The sequence below is a fragment of the Impatiens glandulifera genome, chromosome 7, assembly GCF_907164915.1.
Source record: "Impatiens glandulifera chromosome 7, dImpGla2.1, whole genome shotgun sequence".
NCBI lineage: Eukaryota > Viridiplantae > Streptophyta > Magnoliopsida > Ericales > Balsaminaceae > Impatiens > Impatiens glandulifera.
Window position 1 is genome coordinate 39,748,456 of NC_061868.1, and position 17,585 is coordinate 39,766,040.

A 17,585-nucleotide genomic window follows, 5' to 3' on the forward strand; every position below is an offset into this window, starting at 1 on the left:
TGGAACATGTGAAGAGTGTCGGTCTCAAGAAATTGACTATCTATTCTCATGTAAAAAACGTTAAAAAAAAATATTAAAAAAATATTTTTTTTATGATATTTGAACTCAAAATTAAACAAAATACATTTTTTAATCTTAAACCACTAAGTTATACATTATTATTATGTTAAAAATCTAATTAATTTAATTAAAATTCTATTGTATTTCTTAAATAGGCTGCCCCAGTCCATGGGCTTGTCGGGCTTACGTTTGGGTTAAAACCCGACTTTGTATTTTTGGGGTTTTTTTTAAGTACTTGATGTCTTGATTTTAGATGAATAGAAACGGTTGGATAATTTTGAAGCCAAACCCTTACTTATTTTGCTTTTATTTGAGACTTTCCCATTCGAAAATTAAGAGATTGTGGGCGACTATGAAATCGTGCTGATTGGAGAAGTTTTTGGAATGGATTTCTAGAGTCTTTGGACTTTGGTTAAGTGACTTATCAGAATTGGGTTTGTTTTTTTTTTAATTTTAATCATTATTAAGCATTGGTGATGGAATGAGTACCATTTTAATCCCAAAATATTTTAGAAATTATATGGAAAATTTTTAGAAAAGAAATTAATCGAATTAGAGACCAAATAAGGGCTTGTAAAATATATGATGAGTTTTTCGACGAGCATAAACCACGACATTAGGGGACGTATGGTGACCGGGTAATGAAAGAAGATGATCTAGACGATGGATATGTGACGTGAGCGCGAGCGTGAGTATGAGCGATTCGATCTAGAGATCGCGTAAATAGCTCGAATTACAATGCACGTCCTTTTATTTATTTTTCGTTTTATAGTATTTTTGGAGATAGACTTTTTAATAACTTTTTTAACTATTTAACTAATCAATTCAATAAATATTTCTTTCAATATTTTTGTGAACATTATTAATGTTAATGGTTGAAGGAAATGGATATGGGTATATATAGGTCAGAGCGTAGGACAAAATATTATAAAATATAAATATTAATAACCAAAAGTGATTTTAAATACATTAAGTTCAAATTTGAGGCAAATGTTTTATACATGCAAATTTTTTTCATAATATGAAAATTTTGAACATATTATAGAGTAAAGTGTTAATTGTGAATTCAATTCTTCTTCCAAATTCTTATATTATAAAAATAAATGTGATAAGTCTAACCTAAAAAGTCTAAATATATATGCATGTTTATTTAAACATCATATGTTTGAGACACGATAAATAAGAAAATGACACAAGAGCTGACTTTTTTTAATTGTTATTTTGAAGATAATAAACTACTTTGGGTAATTATTTGATGGCAGATCAAGATAAATTTTTTTTAATAATGTTAGCTAGTTTTTGATCGTTATATATTGGTATATTTTAATATTGTAACACATATGGTTATTATAATAATTTTTAATATTAATTTTTAATATTAATTTTTATTCGAGTTTTTTTACTTTTATTTTAAAAAATTTAAATTATTTCAACGAACTTTTTTATGTCTAATCACGATAATTTTTATTTTAAAAACTTTAAACTGTTTTTACTACTCGTTTAATGTTTAATCGGGATAATTTTCTTATGTACTTTTTTATTTTTTATTTTTTTTTATTATTGTTACAAAGTTTAATTTGAATTCTCTACATACATGTTATTTGACTTTTGAGTGTATTTATTGTATTGTTTTCAGAAGAAAAAAAAATATATTGGTTTCAAATTTGAATAAAAATACGGAGTATATATTTTATCCTAATAAATAAATTATATATTTTCCCATTTTATTTAAAAATTTGAATGTTGAAGTGAAGCCTGTAAGGCTGTAACTATCAAATATCATAAGTATATTTAGATACAATTTTTATTACAATCAAACCAAATTAAACAATAATTATGGGTTAGCTTAATTATCAAAATATAAAAATATATTTTTCATTCTGAAAAAAAAAAAAACAATTTTACAAAATAAACTTAGATTACAAAAATTGAAAAAAAAAATGAAATCTATCTAATCTTAGTAATCTATATAATAAAACCTTATATCTAATTCTGAAAAACCCCATTTAATCTCCTTCTTCCCTTCTCTTCTTTCTTTTTAAGGAACTAATATTTCTTTAACTCTTCTTTTTACTTCCATGGCTGTCAAGAAGCTCCACCATTTTTAAGAAATTAAGGAAATTACTTTTCAAGCCGAGGGAGCAACAGTTCTCATCTCAATCACCTTCTTATGAGAATTTGAGTGAAGAGAATGAACAAACGTCGGACTTGCCGCCGGCCGGTACTCCGGGAAGAGACGACCGGACTTGAATCGAACTCCACATGCATTGCATAAAGTTTTGGGACCCATTGGACCCATTCTCCATTGAGGTGTCTTTGTTATCTGGCAATGCATACATTTTCTAATAGCTGCTGCTAATTGATTATCAGAAGAAGATGATGATGAAGATGAAGAACACTCCTTATTCTTCTTCTTCTTTTTCTTCTTGGGTTCTTCTTCTCCGGTGATAATGGGTATAAGAGATTTCTTCATGGGTTCTTCTTCTTCTCCGGTGGTAATGGGAATAAGAGTCTTCTTCTTGGGCTCTTCTTCTTCTTCTCCGGTGGTAATAGTTCGAAAAGTGAAAGTTACAGGGCGGGTGCGTTTGCTTCTGGGTCCCCTTTGAGTTTTCCCGCCGGAGCAAGATGAATTGTCGGCGACGGCGGCGGTGGTGGTGATAGTTGTGGCGGTGGCGGGAGTTGTGCTGCTTTCAAGAACTGAAATTGGGCTTAAGGAATTGAAGGGATTAAAAGGGGATGATTCTGCTCTGTTATAATCACTCAAGCTATCTTCTTTTTCAAAAAAATTGGAAAGCCATTCCAATTGGATCATTTCTTCATAAGTAACAGGAACTGGTAGGTTAGAGACGGCGGCGCCGGCGGCGGTTGTGTTGGTATGGTCGCCGGAAAAAATGGGGTCGGCTGTTTCATTGAAAGGGGAATTTGACCAAATTGTGGAAAAATCATTTGAATTAAAAGAGGCATTATTGTCGGTGGGAAAATCTATGAAATCGTCAATTTGATCAAATAAATTTCCACAATCAATTTCATCACTGAAATCATTTTCTTTCATTTCTGTTTCAAACTTCGCCGGAGTAAGCCTGAAAACAGAGGTCACCTCGCCGGAGTAAGATTCAGAGAAGGGATTTTACTAAATCTTAATAATCAAGAAAGAAGAAGAGCAGGGTTCTCTTTATAATTCTACAAAAGTATATAAAGCTTTCATCTTGTGTGAATCCATGGAAGAAAGAAGAAGAAAGAAGAGGAGAGAGAAAACAGTGATGAAGAAGAAATTGAGTTTACAATCAATGGAGGAAGAGAAATGAAAGAATTCTAAAATAAAAAGGGCGCAGAAGAGAGGTGAGTGACGACGACGTTCTTTCTTTTTCGAGAAATATTAAATTTCAATTAATTACTACTTTATACTTTGTTTTAATCTTAAAAACTAATTAATAGGTTAACGGCTAATTAAACTTTTTGTTTAGGAAAAATATAAATTAGTATCGAATACTTTTGAGAAAAAAAATTGAAAGAGAGGTAAAATCTGAAAAAAAAATAGTAAAATTTATTCATATTCTTCTCTCTTTATACTTTTTCACGTCAATTCTTTGCCCCAATCTCCCTCCTCAGTATTTATTTCATAATGGTTAGAATATGTAAATTTTTAATTTATATTGGACGCTTTTATAAATTAAATTTAAAACTTAAACTAATTTCAAATGAGAACTATAAATATTTAAAAGTAATTAATATGATCATAAATAAATAATAATTAATTAATAAATAAAAAAACAGTGAACACCAATTTAAAAAGTCATATTATTTAATCAATTTACACATTTTGTTTTCATATTTAATAGAATTATAATAATTAATATTTTTAGTATCAACCTTAATATATTTATTTTTATTATTATAAACTTATGGTTTTGTTAGGATTTAATTATTTGAATAATTATAATTAAAATATATTATATTACTTAATTTATTAATTAAAATATTATTTATGTTAAATTATTATTTTTTATTTATCATTATATACTAATAAATTTTAAATTTTTTTATTAAAAAAAATTACTACTAAACTCAAAATTATCATTCATCAGTTATTAATTCAAACAATGTCATAGATTAAATAACTATATAATTATGAAAATCATAAATAGATAATATGATTTAAAATTTGTATAACACGATTAATTGATTATTTAAGATATTTTATACTAAAAAAATCAATGATATTTAATTCTGAAATTACTTTTTTTTTTTTTTTTTGGTTATTTATAATTAATTAAGTTTGAATAAATAATAATATAATGTGAGGTGAGGTGAAGACGTTAGGTGAGACTCACCCTTTCATTGCTAGCTGTCTTCCTTCATATTACTGGGCCCACTTTCAACGGTGGTGGGTCCTACTCCCATCTCCAGATTTTATGCTTTTTTATTTATTCTAATATTAATTAGAATATAAGAATAATGCACATGCATTCCCATATAGTTTTCGAATAAATTATCAGAATATTTTTTTAACTTTTTTTATAAAAAAAAAAAGTTTAAATGGCTCAATTGAATTCGAGATTCAAACTTGGATGGTTTCATTAATTATGAATCAAATATTGTAATCTAATTATCATAATTTTAGTCTTAAATTTTTTTATTTGTTTCATATGAACGAATTCATCTTATAATAAATATTTTTATTTTCTTAAATAATTTAATGATATATATAAAAAAAAAACAATAATTTTTTTCAACTATTTTCACATGTTTGTTGATTATTAGAAATTTATATATCTCGAAAAAACAAACTATACATCTATATTGGAATATAGACTCGACAAAAAAATTATGTTGTTTCGAAATTTTGTAAAAAATAAATATCAAATATATTTTTATTTAGATTTTTTTTTTAAATTTAGATGATGCATTTCTTTCGTCACGCAAATCATTTTTAATAAATTGAAATATGTAGATCTCGAAAAAAATACTTTATTTAAAAATAATACATACAAAACGTCTATAAATATTATTTCATTTACGAGTGTGTCAGTTAAAAAAAATAAAAACGATAAGATAAAACAAATACAAACGTTTTGTCGACACTCATTTGATAAAGACAACTCAAATTAGAACACAAATAATAATTGGGTCCAATTTAAATTAATTCAAACAAATTTAAAATTTAAATGGCAACTTTTCCATTTTCTATAATATTGAAAATAAATATAATTTAGAAAAAGAAACAGCTATTATACAGAAATACAAAATTACAAACAACATATGGCAGTCTTTTGACCCGTACACGGATTCAAACTAAAATTATCTTCTTTCACTTTTGTCTGCCAAAACTATTCAATTTATACTGCCCTAATTCAATTTTAATTATTAAACAATATATATTGTTTTATTGTTTCATGTAACTATCAATATTTGATATATTTAACATGATCCATAATTATGTGGTTGATATTTTAACTTAATTTATCATGGATCAAATTATTTTATCTTATTATAGAAAGTTAGAAACCACATACTTAATGAAGAACTTAAGCAAAAAAATAAATATATATTAGTATACTTAATGAAGAAATACTTGTAAATATTATTGTGATTAGATGTGTGTTTATTAAGATGAAACAATAAATAATGTTCTTGTTAAATTGAAGATATCTTATTTCTCAAAATTTCAAACAAACACGTCCTTAGAGGAGCCGCGTGAATACTTTACTTTTATTCATGTTAAATTCTGACCGAAATATTATGCTAAGCACGTGATGCCCATTTTTTTTTGAAAAAAAAAATATAGATTATAATAAAATTTTATACTAATAAAAAAAACACTTTTAATTTAGTTTTGATTATTATAAATATCAATTTTATATATTTAATATATTATGAAAAAATGAGTTTAAATTGTTGTAAAATTTAACTATTAAATTGAAGAAAAAATAATTATTCAAATCGAGAGAATAATATGCTTACTAAATTGAAAGTTTAGGTGCATTAGAGAAATATAACATAGGCAGACTTGATATTAATAAAGATAACAGTTGTGTGGTAGTTATAAAATATATATACTGATATTCGTGATAAGATAATAATTTTTAGAAGGGTAGTTTAAACTTTTATATATGTTTTTTTAAATTGTCATTATTTATCTTTATTCAGTAAAATAAAATATATTGAAATTGATATGGTATCACTTCAATTGTTTAACTAAGTAGGTATTAAATCAATTACACTAAATTTAATATTCATAACCAACTTTATATTTAAATGGGTCGATTTATTTAAAAACAAGTTCGATTGTTAGTTAATTCGGATAATCTATACTTTTATTGTAAAAAAAATAAAAATAAAAGTTGAATAATTAAAAATATTAAAAAAATATATGCTAAAAGTGGTGACAACTTTAATAATATTTCTTACATAAATATTTATTGAAATATATAAAACTCATAGATTACATCGATAGTAAATTTACTTTACTTTAACTTTTAATATTTTAAACTTATGAAAAAATTAAAGTTTTATGCCATCAACTAATTACTAATATTTAGTTAGCAAACAATTATTACCATTAATACTCATTTAAGAGAATAATTGCTCAAACATTTATATAAAATATGTATTTATCATGATACTATCTTTCTTTTAATATGTTAATAATTTCTAAAGAAAAAAAAATAAATTTTCTCACATTAAAAATATTAAAGATTTTGATTAGTTATTTATATTCATTCTCGCATGTCAATAATTGTATAATTCAATCATTATTTAGATTAAAGTTACATTTGGTTTAATTAGTTTGGTGTCGAGCTCGGTTTCACGATTAATTAATTGATGTACATTTGGTTTAAACCGAATAAGATCGATTGGCCGATTTTGACGGGTTATTTAAATATCCGGCTAGTTAATTTATTGATTATTCACTTTGCATAACGCTACAATATTCTCTACTATGTTAAAAAAAATTGTAATAATTGAATCTCAAAATTTTAATTTTTTAAATAAAAATCCTAATTGGATGTGTTAGTATTAACTAATTTAATAAATATGTTGGCACATTTAGCTGTCTTATATCAATTTAGGCGTGTACTCAACAAATATGAGGTAACATTGATATGTCTGTTTACCACTTAGTACAATTTGGATATTATCTCATTTAGGTATATATATATCCTAGTTATTTTTTTAATTATTTAAAATAAAAAGAACTTCAATGATACAAAGTAGTGAAGGCATGCATACCATTTAGATTTTAGACCAAGTGTTTAAAGTTACTTAAACCCTACTCCTTAGATGAATCCCTTCTAAAACACTCTCTCCATATATATGCATGAGAATTATTATTGTGAACATAAATTAAAAGAATAAAGGCAATATATTCATTACATTTTTGGGTCTGAAATAACTTTGATAACACTCATTGAATCACTACTTCCCAAAGAGAAATGAGAAGAAGAAGAAAAAACATTATAAAAGACTTCTACACTTATTATAAAATAAAGCAACAAACAAAATTTCAAGTGAAACATAGGTCTTTTTGTTTGTTAAGACATGTGAGAAATCTACCTCGTAATACAAAAATTACAAACGAGAGAAAAAGAAGAAAAATCGAACCGAATGGAACAAACTTTGTTAAATTGATAGCTAGTTTTGTTTTAGTCTTATACTCAACCGGTATAAATTTTGATTTTATCTTCTTTGTTTTTATCTAATTGAGTTTATTTGTTCAACTTTTTCATTGTCTTCTTAATGCATCAATCTCATCCTTAATGTTATTGTTCAATATATAGTGTGGTTGCAAATATTGGTAAATCAAATCATGACTTTCGTGTTGTTCAATCGGTTTTCATATAACAATTCATATTTAAACAATGTTTTTTTTGGTATATTCCTTATTAATTGGTTGGTTTTAATTGTTAGCAATGAAAATTATACAATCATATAAAATTTATCAAAAAATCTCTTTGTGTTTATCATCTAACATTTAGCTTAATTAATATATAGTAATAACCAAATTTAAACAATGAGATCAAGTACAAATAACTATAATAAAATTTAAGATCTTATTAAATTGAACCAAATTATAATGTAAATAAGATTTAATTTAATTCATATAAATAACTATATTAAGCATAATTGTTGGGAAAAAAAATTATAATCAAATGTATTTTTATTCTATGTTAGTTTTGATAAAAAATATATATATATATATATATATATATATATATATATATATATATATATATATATATATATATATATATATATATATATATATATATATATATATTCTTTCAACTACTATTTTTAATTAACTGTTTTTGTTGTATATTAACAATAATATCACAATATCTTTTGATAGAAAAATAAACAACAACATTATTAATTTTTTTAAGTTTTAAGGTTTAAATAAGTAAAATAATGGGTAGATTAAAATAATTTGATAAAATATCGTGCTAAATACATTTATTAGATAAATTTTGTGATTTTTTGTTTTTTGAATTAGTAGTTTCAAAAATGAATGAAAAAGTAAAAGTAAAGTGTTATATATATATATATATGATCGCTTCTTTTTCAGAAATACACTTGACTAATTAACTAGACTATAGTCGTAATTATCTCATGGAGACGAGAATATTATATCTTCTCATTGTTAGCCGGAAGATGGAATTAAAAATTGATTGTAATTGTTGAATTAATATTAATGATAGTGGTGAAATTAGAGAATTGGGAAGAAACGGCCGACAAGACTTGCTTTTAAAATTGAAGCTGAATAGTGTCGGTAGAGAACATGTTTATAAAGATTGCACATGTTCTTCATTTAACAACTCTCTCCAATTGTCTTCATTCATTATGATTCCAAATTAAATAATATAAGATTTTTCATTGTTATATTAACATTCATTTAGTCTAAGATTTCTCATTAAAAGACAATATTTAAGTGAGACATTAAAATAATGAATAGTTAAGACTCTTATCAATTCAATTTTACATACTTAAAATAAAATTAAAAGAATAATTGGTTGATGTACATGAAACAATTGTCTCTTTTTTTAATATATGTCAATTAATTAAAAGTTCATTTCAAAAACATATGTTAAATATAGGTATGGGTCGGTATGATATACCGTATTTTTTTCTCATCGTATCGAAAGTTTATAAGAAAAATCATATTGTTATTTTGGTGTACTGAAATTTTATACCGTGATATTGAATACCATTATATTTGTTTAGAGAAAACAAAATAAATTTATTAAATTTAGGGAGAAAAAATAGATTAGAGAGTCTTTAATTTATTTAGAAAAAAAATAAATTTACTAAAATTTATTATTCATTAATGACCATTTGATTATATTGGAAGTAGGTAAATCTAATTTTTAAAATGAAAATTAAAAGTTAATTAATTATAAGTATTATATATATTTTTTTGGTAGAATTGTCCAATTGAAGTTCCTTGTCAATTGGAATTATGGATATCTTCCTTATGACAATTTGAGATTCCTTATTATTAAAAGTTTAAAATTAAAAAAAAACAAAGTGGTGTGTTAACGGTTACAAACGTCGTTAACTTATTATATATATGGCATTTATAAATAAATAAAATATTCATATTATTAATTGTATCAAATTAATAGTTTTGATTATCGATTCTATGAAATTCATTAGTCAACATCATTCCTCCCTTGAAATTCAATAGTGAATTAGTTACGTGAATATTTTATTAATTTATTTATAAATATCTTGTAATAATAAGTTAACGATGTTTAAATAAGAGTCCGAAATTTTAATTAGTCCCTAATAAGTAGTCTTAATTTGACAATTCGGTCATATATTTTTTAAGTTATAAATACTATTTCGGTATGTTATGACATACTGAAATTTTAAAAATCTCGTATTATTATCACCGTACCTATAATTTCGGTATCGATACCATACATTACTCTTTTTTGGTATACTAAAAAAATTGATATTTCATTTATTTTGCGGTACAATAGTTTTGATATATATCGAAAAATTTTCTGCCAACGATTTTATGTATATATTACTAATGATCATCGGTTTGAACGACAATAAAACCTTGTTTTAGTACAATTCAACAACTATGGTCATTTAGTTTACTATTTTCGTTATAAGATAGTGTTTAAATTATTAATATATTCTAAAAATTTAGTTGCATGAGCATGTTCATGTCCTCTTAGAAGATATTTAAGTTTTTGTTAAATTGTAATATTTATGTATGATTTAAATTCAATCCGCTTTAAAACCATGAGTAGATACTAATATTGTGTACGACATTTAGTTCAATTTAAATAACATATTTTATAGAATAAATTGTATATAACCTATATTATAGCAAAATGATGCATTTAAACAATTAATTGTTTTTTATTAATTTATGCAGTTTTGACTTTAGAGTTTCATTTGTATAAATTGACAAGTTATGTGTTTAAATTGAATGAAAGTGTAAATAATGGAGCAATTTAGTTATTCCCACAAATACAGGGACTTACAATAATCTCATACCGACAAAAAATATTAGGGGACCTTAATTTGTGAGATATGAAACTATATTTAAAGAAAATATATATTTTATTTTAGCAAAAGGACATTGATATTTTGACTATTTATGAGTGTTGGAACTTTCTATATATATTTATTTTAGCACTTGACAAAATAATGTAGGCTGATTTGCTTGAAAAATGTATTTATTATTTTATATAGCTTTTAATCTTAATATTAATTAATTGTTAGAGGATTGTGGAACCTAAATATAGTTCAAAATCAAAAAAATTATGAATTCTAAATTTTATAACCACTAAGAAATGGCTCTATCAATTTATGAATTCTTATGACCACTAAAAATAGTTCTAACATTCAATTTGACCATTTTGTATTGTTTTATCTGTAACAACTTTATTTTGAAATGTTGTTCTAATTACTTTTCTTTTTGTTAATATTTATTTTGGGCAAGTATATTTTTGTGAAATGAGGTCCTCAAATTGATTTTTAACATCTGACATTATCATTACAAATTGATAATGACATTGTGAAGGGTACAATTAGTAAAAAAAACAACTAATTTATTCTAAGGTTTCATATATATATATATATATATATATATATATATATATATATATATATATATATATAAATATATATATATATATATATATATATATAAATATATATATATATATTCTTTTGTGTTTTTACGGATTAGAGTCTATTTAATTTTACCAATTTCATTCTCTCGTAATGATTCATGGTTTGAAAACTCCGCTAGAGTGGTCCAATCGAAAAAGTCTGACATAAGATATCAAAATGTCACGGATTTCAATTTTCATCCAAAAAAAATTCGAATTGAAGTAAATTTCATGTCTGTGGTGTGTCAAGTTATTGAAATTAACCAGTGTTTCTTTCTTCCATATATAATGAATTTCAACATCTTCATTAGGATGACTTGAACAAAGATGATAATAAGGGTGAGGGGATCTAAGCAATCGTTAAGTCAACACTTCTTTTATATCGGATTTGATCTCGTGATATTTTGTTGATGTATTTAACCAATTATAAATTAAAAATAAAAATTATTATACATTTTCAATATAACATACCAATTAAAAAAAAAATAAGAATATATTTATTCATAAGCCCTAAATGTATCCTTCAAAAACGAGTTATTTCGTCCATTGTTTACTACTTTATCTCTTTGTACTATCATATCCATTTCTATCTCATATTGAATTTATTCGTAAAGTTATAATTGTATGTTTTCATGTATTTTCTTTTGTAAATGTTTATGATATTTAAAAAAAAAAAGTTTTAAAATAGGCTAAACAGAATGACAGATAATGTACGGCACCGCTCCAATGTTTCACGTGTAAACGTGGCATCACCCTGATTCAAGAGAGAGAGAAAAATAAAACAGAACAGCATGTTCATGTGGGTCCACAACTCACGTTAAACTGGACGGCACGTTATATATATGATGACGTGGCACGAGTTTAGTGGGACCGACAGGATAGAATCAAGTGCTGCATTGCCAGCTGGAATCAATCTACAATCACGTGACTCTGTCTTGGGATCGGAGCTCATATTCCAAAATTAAAATAAACTCAATTTTAGGGCTTGTTTGGTTTTCATTTTAACCCTCCACCCAAAACCGACAAATTTATATCTTTTTTAAGTATCTTATCCGCTTCATTATTTATATATATTTTAAGGACCTGTTCCATATGCATTATTTGAAATTTTACACAAAATCTTAACTTATCTTTTTATCCATTAAATTATTATATTTATTAAATATAATAATTAATTATCCTTTATTTATATATTTATTATTAAATAAAATAAGAGTATTTAGATAATATATATCTAAAAAACCATTTTTTTTTCAATTCATATCAAACTGAATTTATTTTTAAAAAATCATTTTTTTTATATCAACATCAAACGGAGCTCTAAGTGTGAGTGATTAACTTTTTATCCACTTGAATATGTTTTAATATTTATATTTAATCAAATTAAAAAGATTTAATCAATTTTTAATATTTTTAAAGTTTAATTTGATAGGTTAGACTTTAATTAACATGTATTTCTCCATTTAATTAAGCACTAATTAATATCTTTTATATATATATATGTGGTTTTTGAAAAAAAAAAATAGCATGAAGTTGTTTGATTTTGTTTTTTTTCTAAATAAACTTTATTTGATAAATATAATGTATTTTATTTGGATTTTTAATTGATTTAATTATTGAAATGTCATTTTGTATTTAAAAATAAAATTTAATAAAAATAAAATAATTTTAATATTTTAGTGAATAAAATAAGTAATTTGTTAGTTAAAAAATAATGATATGGTAGAGATTTTTTTATAATAAAAAAAATAATCTTAGCTATCGTCAATAATAAGAGAAAAAAATGTATTTATTTGATGTAATAGTTATATTGTTGGATATATCATAACTTTATGTGCATATATTATATATTATATATTATATAATATAATAGGGCTGTCCATTTATTAAAAATAGTAAAATTTTAGTTAAATATATTGTAATTTTGAACCTAATATATTGTAGTCAGCGATAAAAACTTAAAATCTTTATTTTGTTATGGTTTTAAACTATATTAAAAATCATTTTGTTTTTGTCAAATTTTGTAACTTTTTTCTACTGGAACTGGGGCAGCCCAAAACTCGAGACCGACCCTATATATATATGTATATAAAAGAAACACATGAATTGGTTATAAATGTTTTAATTTTACTTTTTTTTTTCAATTATCTCATAAGATAATAATTTGAAAGATAATCTAATAGACATATATTCATAATATTTTTTAGATTTATTTATTTTTAGTTCATAAATCTAATTACTCAAATTAAATTTTCTAAATAATAGATCATATTGTTTATATATATATATATATATATATATATATATATATATATATATATATATATATATAGTCAATATTTCTCAAGGAAATGAGTTGTTACCCTATCATATAATTTATTTTGTTATATTTCAATTATTGGTTTATTGATCAAATGCAAAATGAGTGTTTTAGCAATAGAATAAAGAATATAATCATATTACTTCCTTTGTCCTTTCTTACAAACCACTCACATGTTAATATTATTGGAGTTTGCTGAATTTTGAATACATTTTTAAAGTCACAAAAATTGAATTCCTTCACCAACTAGCGCCCATTCCATTTGCACTTAAAATTGAACCGCAAAATGATCGATCCAGCACAATTTCGGCATCCATTTTGTAACCCAAAATTTTCTAGATCTGACCACCAAAATCGCCGTAAACTTGAAAGTGAACACTTTTTTATTTGATTTGAGTGATTATTTAGTTAAAATCAAATAGTTTCTAAACAAAGCAGGTTAGTTGGTCAAAATCAGTAAGGTTGTCAAGAGCCTTTTATTGGTTGTATATCACGTGCTTACACATGATTTTTGCTTTGTAATTAAGTTATTTGAAAAGCATTAATTACAAAATAGTAAATTCATGTGTTTATGCCCCAATTCACGTTTTAAAATCCAACATATATCATAATAATGATCAATGGGTTTTTTGGTATATACATATTTGTAAAATTCAGTTTTAATTATTGTGTTTCATACTTATCTTTTCTTTAACAATGTATACTAATGTACCTTGGATAAAAAAATTCATAAATTTTATAGTATAAGTATTGTTTATAAATAAAAACATAATTTAAAATGAAAATGAATTTAATAGTTGTGAAAATATTGCTACTTTATTAAAAAAAAAAATTATAATATTAAAATACATATTTATTTAATTTTTTGAAAAAATAAAAATGTATTTTATATTTTTACTTATTTATCAAAGCCTTGTTTGATGAAACAAATAACCTCTATATTATTAATTAAATTATTCTTATTTTATGTTTCTTTTATAAAATTTACATATTAAATATAAAAAAAAAACATATTAATTCGAGTGTAACTAATTGATGGTTTTAAAATTATAGCCATATTTTGTGAAGGAAAAACCTCAAATCAAACATGGTCTTAAAATGTTCAGTCTATTTGTCGTGACATGTCAGCAGTGGGACCCAGCGTAACCATTCAGCCATGTGAGCTTTCTCGCCTTAACAGGTTATATGAATGCGCGTCGGTGGCCGACATTCACGTCCACCGACAGAACCGGTTGCAACGTCTCACATAAGCAAGAGCTAGCTTCAGTCGGTTATTGTTTTTTTTTTTTGAAAAAAAAAATTGTTACTCGATATTATTATCTACAAACAAAGAATAAACCGTAAACAGACAAGTATTAGAGTAGCTAAATGAAAAAAAAAATTACATAAAAAAATTTAGATACATCGATTTTCACTAATGTTCTAAATTGAGAGTGTCATGAATGATAGCTAAAATAATTTAAAAAAAAACAATGTTATTAAGTTGAAATATGGTAGTGTTAAAAATCATGCTAACTTCTTTCTAATAATAAATTTTAGTATAAAAAATTTGTTACTACCTTATATTACCCACAAACAATAAACTGATAAAAATTAGAGTAGCAAAATAAAAAAAAGAATCATAAGATAATTTTGATTTTCACTAATAACGTTCTCACTAATAACGTTCTAAGTTTGAAATATGATATTGTCAAAACTAAAAAATATTAAAAAAAAAATGGATATTCTCCCTCTAAGGTTTGAGCTTGTTCAGCGCAAAATTTGTACCTAGTTAAATAGTTAAGTGTGTTAATAGGCGTAATAAAAGTTCATTTAAATATATATATATTATTAAAAAAAATAGTCAATTTTTGATATTAGTAATTTTTTATTAAAACGATAATTATTAGTATGGTAGTGTTAAAAATCATGCTAATTTCATTATAATAAACTTTAATTTTAAAAAAATTGTTACTCCATATATTATCACAAACAATCAATAAACCAATAAGTATTAGAGTAGCTAGGTGAAAAAATTATACTTAAAAAATTAAAATATCTCAATTTCTACTAATAACCTCTTAAATATTGTATTCAACATTATGCTAACTTCCTTCCAATAATAATACTGCATTTCTGTTTTTTTTTCAACAATATTAAGTAAATATACACTAGCAATAATAATAATACATCAAATATTAGAACAAGGAACTTCAAACAACAAGAAATCAAATATCAAACTTACAACAATTTTCGATCTCTAAACAACTTCATCATAGAAGGATCATATCAGGCGTTCAATACTTGATATACACATTATTTGATAATGATTAGAAGTCATATTTACGATAGGCGGCACCCAGAGATCGGATTAAAACTCTTAGCCAAATTGATTGATGTCACAAACATATAGAACAATTGAAGGACTCCGATAATTCTGAAAATATAGACAAATAGAAAGTCTAGATAGTTTTAGTTGTTTCTCATGTCTATATATATCATAAGATCCATAATATAATGATTTGCTAAACAAAATACATTAACCAACAAATAAACCCTACATTAATGGCCATGTCAGCAATTAGATAATGCCACATCAGATTTAAATGAGCACCCGGAAAGACCAAGTTAAAACATATAAACTCGAGCAAGCCAAGAATCAGTTAGGAATCTGTCGACGAGAACAACAATAATTCCTAAATCTTGTGAATTTAAGGTCAAATACAAGAATCATGAATTTAGAAATTGAGCCTTTTATGATAACTTAATTTTGTATCGGTATATTTATACTTTGCTACTAACTTGTTACATTTATCTTTATTATCATCTCTATGATAATAATGACCTCTTTCGGAGTTGTGGGTGTGCCTCATGACCATATTATAAGCCTGACAATGTTACATATAGAACAATGATCAAAGTGTACTCTTTAAGTGGAATGAGATTATGCAAAAGTCAGGAAATTCTTGAGAAGCCTTCATAGCTGGTGGGGAGATTAGAATCATGTCCTTTCTAATGAGAGATTTTCAGGTTGGATAACTCTCACCAATTTAATTTCTAAAATTTATCGATTATTTCGGTAATTTATCATGTTAACTCCTCCTATTTCAATGAAAGCTAAGTTCTGGTATGTTGCTCTCATTGTGTACACAGGGTCTTGATGAATAGAGTCACATTGTGTGAGCTGGATACATTTTAGTTCAATTGAGTCACAACTACAAATTTACTAAAATGTAAAAACATTGTTTCCTAATGGGAAAACTATGATCATAACTCACAATTAACAAAGCACTTTAAATGAAACAAGCTATAAAAGTTAAAGCCTAACTATCTACGTATAAATTAAACATCAAACAAACTGAAAAGTCCTAATAGCTAACCAAAATCCTCCATTCACGCCTAAGTTCTAACAGCTAATCCACACACACACAAAAAAGTTGTAAACTATAAAACCGGAGGTTGGAGAATGTGAAATACCTGTCTTTGTGGACTCGGGATTGTGGTGTGGACTGTGGTGTGGACTGTGGAGTGGTGGGCTTGAATCTCGAAGGCGATGAAGGTGGGAGATCTGTAGATCGTATGTCTGCAAGGAGAAGGTGACAAAAGACTTGTCAAAGTGTGAAATTTGTCATTTTGAATGAGCAGTTCACTTTTAGTCACATGAAGTATGTGTTTTTGTGTGTAACGATGCTAATTGGCGCTTTCTAAACAACCCAATAAAGTAATTAAAAATAAAAACTTTGGTGGTGATTTTTCAAAGTGATTGCGACAAAATATCTGTTTTCAAATAGGCTCATTGTCATCTACTCTCTTGTTTCCAGATCCTTTTAAAAAAAATAAAGAGAATTTCCTTTAATGTTAATCAACTCTTCATACCCATAGGGTCTACCACAACCTAGCAAACCCACTAGCTTTCAAAGGATGATGTTGCAAGAAAACAAGAACACAAACATAAATATTTGATCCCTAAACAAAATTTGATTGTTCATACGAATGAATTTCTTGAAAATATGCATAGCTAATCAAAACAAGGAAGATACAAAGCATCAAAACTTGCAAATTGTAGAAAAAGCTTTTGAATTCACCTTTTTCTC

General features: G+C 24.9%; 1 protein-coding gene across 1 annotated transcript; it reads right to left on the reverse strand.

Annotated features, from left to right (window-relative positions):
* Window positions 1–1,921: 1,921 nt before the first annotated feature.
* Window positions 1,922–3,337, reverse strand: LOC124946039 (GATA transcription factor 8-like). Its single transcript, XM_047486592.1, has one exon. It carries the CDS (start codon window positions 3,110–3,112, stop codon window positions 2,189–2,191), a length of 924 nt encoding a protein of 307 aa, XP_047342548.1. The 5' UTR covers window positions 3,113–3,337; the 3' UTR covers window positions 1,922–2,188.
* Between the last annotated feature and the right edge of the window lie 14,248 nt (window positions 3,338–17,585).

What these genes read in the sequence shown, in the direction of transcription:
- LOC124946039 (XM_047486592.1), bottom strand. Translation starts at nt 3,112, where the DNA reads ATGAAAGAAAATGATTTCAGTGATGAAATTGATTGTGGAAATTTATTT.